Below are 4,644 nucleotides of genomic sequence, written 5' to 3'. Positions count from 1 at the left end.
GATACCATTAATCAAACTGCGTATATTTTGTTTAGAGGCAGTGCTGCTAGCTAACATTGGTCTTTTATAGACACATCCGTTTATAGGGTATAATTTTGACATTTTGAAAGTGTTGGAAGGGGTAGACCTAGGCGGACGTTTCGAGACCAAATCAGGGACGTCTTGAAAAAAGGCCAGGTCAAGAGTACCTAAACCGAAGAGCATGTATGAAGGGAATAATGAAAGTGACAAGCGAAACAAGTATTTAAGGATCGTAGGAAGTGGAAAGAAGTGGTCTCTGCGTACCCTAGGGAAAGAGGCGTGATTATATGTATGTATGTATGTATGTATGTAATTTTGACATACCTACAAATTTATAAGGGACACTCGGTGCGCGAGCCCGACTAACAGACGCGTTAACATATGTAAGATTTCTAAGTGTGTACCTATAATTGTTTTGCTTTAATCTATTTACGATGTCGTCAGTCCACCTGGTGGGAGGCCTGCCAACGCTTCGTCTTCCGGTTTGTGTGTCGCTGACGACTGGAGACTGGTGGATGCAAGTGGCGAGTTGTCGTTCATTGTGGCGTTCTAAGGGGGAGGCCTTTGTCCAGCAGTGGACGTCTTCGGGCTGATGATGATGATGATGATGAATCTATTTACGTATTTTAACTGCTTAAAATCAAGCTTAAAATAAAACAGTTACAATAACTACAGTCCAATTATTTATGATAGTTACCATTATGATAGTTAAGGAATATGTCTGCCAGATTTCAAGTTTCTAGCGCTAGTGGTTTAGAACTGTGTTCACTCAGTCAGTCACATTAATCTTCTATAAGTATATAATATACACTTTTTGATTCCCGTTAACTTTAAGCAAACATTCAACAAGTGAAATGAAGTTAATTTCTCCAAGAAGTGGCCTAACTCCTGTTTAAAACATAATCAAGAGTTAAGAATAAGGCCCCATTTATTGGAGCATGCTACCACAGAATCAAAAGCAGCTATCGAATACATACCTGGCAAAGGATATTTTTAAAGCTAGTAGTATTTCCAATAATTACAATGAATATTGTAACTTATTACTAAAACGATAAGGTTGAATTTCCAATTCAATGCATGTAGTCGTTAAATCGCTTCTACCTTATTAAGGAGTAATTACGCGCAGTAAAACAGTGTTAAGATTCTTAATTTACAGCGTTTGTTTTATGTCCGTCACTAATGCGTCTTTAATTCGCATGTACAAGCACAACTTATGTATTCTACTATATCTTGTATTCTGGCAAATGAATCATTCTCATTCTCATCCTCACATATTTAGCAAGAGTAGTTTAAAATAGTGAATGTATGATGTCGCTCTCGTGATCACTACAACATCACTAATCAAGTTCGAATATTTTATATCTTGACCTTTAACAATGACTGTGAAGTTATTGTGCGCATAAAAAAAAATTGGTCATAAAGTTAATTACCATGTGGTTTATATCTCATATCAATGAACTAAGCAGTCTGTCGAAGTAAACGGAAATCAAGAAATACGGCTTAGATTAAATGCTACATTCACAGTAATAACGTGCAAAGAGGGTTCTAAAAACGATCAGTCATAACTGCCTACTGACATCTCCCTCCCCCCCTCTAGGGGTGGTTGGGCGCACTGGGAGGGGGGAAGCAGCGCACGTGCTCGACGCCGGCGCGCTCGTCGTCGGCGGCGAGGTGGCGCGCCAGCACGCCGAAGATCTGCGAGTTCAACACTTGGAAACGCCGGATGCGGTCCACCATACGCTTCAGAGGCTGCGGGGAGAACGTTATGACATATATCAACCTCTTCACCGCCACAAAACAAACGAAGCGACGTGCTCTGTACGCCACAAAAAACCAGCGACAAATCAACTTGATTTTTAATTCCATTGCAGAAGGATTCTTTTCGAGTTGAATGTTGATCATGTACAGATGATCGTGTCCCGTGGGAATATCGGGGTAAAAAGTAGCCAATGTGTTATTCCAGATGTCCAGCTATCTGACATTAAAAATTATTCTATTCTCTACATGCATTCAAATCCGTTCAGCCGTTTAAATGTGAAGAACTAACAAATACACATACACATACTCACAAACAAACATAGCACTAAAGGAGGCATTTTGCGAACACGTCACTTGGTAACGTTTACAAAAAAAAAATATTTTGAAGTTGTCAGAAAAAAGTATTTTTACTCCTTACTTTTCAATAGGTACGTACGCTAGGTACCTAGGTAGCCGAATGTGATATAAAATTTTTGGCAGTCTATTTTTTACGCATTATGTAGGCAAATTAAGATTGATTTAATTTTGATATTACATTATTCGACATAACGGGTTAAAATACTAAGTAATTTATGAATACTTAGTACGGATAGTAGTAAATTTTTTTTTTTAAACGTTACCAACTGACGTGCCCGCAAAATGCCTCCTTTAGTGCTATGTTTGCTTATAAACAACTATAACATTAGGTACAATTCACATATAACACCTATCACTACACGATAACTTTATATAAGTAATACTAGTATGTAGAATGATTGTCGGTGGCACTCACGATCCCTTTGACCAGCTCGTCTTTCCCGTCCACGCGTTGCACCCGCAGTATATGGTAGCAGAAGTCCAGCGCCTCGAACCGTCGCTGCTGCCCCAACAGCGCGACTATGGTGCACCCGGCCCAGTGCAGGCCCTCGCCGAACAGCTCCCTGGAGGGAACAGGTACAAGACGATTGTCAAACGAAAGTTCGGAGTCACTACTTCCGTCTTTCATATACATGTCACGAACAAATGTTTTATTTCTTTTTTTTCGTCATTATTTATAGTGAATATTATAACATACAATTTGAAAACTAAAACTGTATATAAGCCAAACTAAAACTACAAATTAAAATGTATCTATTAAAATTTAAGTCATTATTTATTTATTTACTTTTAGTGAATATTATAAAATACAATTAGAAAACTAAAACTGAATATAAGCTAAACCAAAACTAAAAATAAAAATATGTATGTCTATTTAAATAAATATATCTTTTTCCGTTTTTTGAGATCTAGTTAGAACACGTTGAAAAAAAAACAGAAAAGAAATGCTGGAGTGGAATAGGGAATATGCATAACACAAATTTTATTTTAAACAATTTAACTTGATACAAAACTCGAAAATAAAATGAATAAATAACGTAAAAATCATCGATATCTGTTGAAAAATAAGCAATATAGTGAACGAAGTTCGCATTTCAAATACAGGTAAAATTTATCAAATAAAAATTAAATATAAAAATGAAAAAGTATATTTTTCTAGTATTTCGGTAATAAACTATTGTGTATCGTTTACTCACTCGACAGTGAACTGCGTGTCACCAACTGGGATACAGTACAGGAATTGCAGCGCAGACCACAATCTGGAAATAAGTAATGTTATATAATGAAAATGATTTTTTTTTAAATTAGTTTATGTTACAAATTAGTTACATAAAATATTTCAACAATTCTACAGATAAACACAGTAGGCTCTTGTGTGTGTCTAACAGTGTATATATCTTCTACAGATCTTGTATATACTTGTATACAGGGTGGCTCATTTAGATCGGTCGGTATGGAAAATATGAAACTATAAGACATACGAATATCTGTTCTTAGAACCATGCCATCGATTTTAGTAACAAGGAAAACTGATTCAAAATTAAAAAAAAACTTGTTCTCAGTACGGGAATCGAACCAGGACGTTTTGAAAAAAAAACCTTACATTATTTCTATTTGATATGATAGTGTATATAATAAATATTACTATGAAACAAGATATCTAGAATTAACAAAATGCATTGTTTTCATATTCTTAAATAATAATGTAAGTTTATTTTTCAAAACTTCGGGTTCGATTCCGAGTTGAGTACAAGTTTTTTTTTAATGTATGAATGCAGTTTTTCTTGGTACTAAAATCGATGACATGTTTTCTAAGAACATATCTTCGTATGTCTTATAGTTTCAGATTTGCCATACTGACCGATCTAAATGAGCCACCCTGTATACTTGTACATATTGTGTGCTGGTCGTGTATACCCCGTGACCGACGATATGTACAGCGTGTCCTGTCCGTGTATACAGTGTGTGCTCACCGGTGGAACTCGTTGGTGTCGTCTGCGTGTAGGGCGCGTGGTGGGGGGCGCGGGGGCAGGGGCCACTGGGGGCCTGCAGGCAGCCGCGCAGCCGCCGCAGCACCACAGAGAACAGCGACAGGCCGCAGCACAGCTCCGCGCGTCAGGAGGTCGCCTTCGCGGGCCAGCTGGCTTTGCTGCAAACACATAAACCTTCAAGTAAAAAAATAACATAAATAAATCATGGGAAAAATGACAACAACAGACTAATGTCCCCAAAAAAAAACTTACTCTGTCGAGTCAGACAATTAGAAAACTAAGGCCTGTTTCACCACTTGTCGACTAACTTTATGTGTCAGATAAAAGTAATGCCGTCTTTGTTTATTCGGGACCAATAAACAGAGACGGCGTCACTGATATTCGTCACTTAAAGTTAGTCGACAAGTGGTAAAACAGGACCTAAGTCTGTCAATCAGACAATCAGAAAACTAACAGCCTTATTCATAAAAATCCTAAATTGAGGTTTGATCGGTCTGTTACTTAGCAGACTGATGAA

General features: G+C 37.4%; 1 protein-coding gene across 1 annotated transcript; it reads right to left on the bottom strand.

The window, feature by feature from the left end:
• Positions 1–296: 296 nt before the first annotated feature.
• On the bottom strand, positions 297–4,140 carry LOC141444810 (cytoplasmic FMR1-interacting protein-like; the record flags this gene model as incomplete). The annotated part of the gene is given in 4 exon segments (XM_074110473.1): positions 297–1,770; positions 2,552–2,699; positions 3,333–3,395; positions 4,110–4,140. Coding segments are annotated over 4 exon segments (398 nt in total), but the record flags the coding sequence as incomplete, so codon positions are not given.
• Between the last annotated feature and the right edge of the window lie 504 nt (positions 4,141–4,644).

This window comes from Choristoneura fumiferana, chromosome 30 (genome assembly GCF_025370935.1).
Source record: "Choristoneura fumiferana chromosome 30, NRCan_CFum_1, whole genome shotgun sequence".
Taxonomy (NCBI): Eukaryota; Metazoa; Arthropoda; class Insecta; order Lepidoptera; family Tortricidae; genus Choristoneura; species Choristoneura fumiferana.
This window is presented reverse-complemented; position numbering and strand designations above follow the sequence as displayed.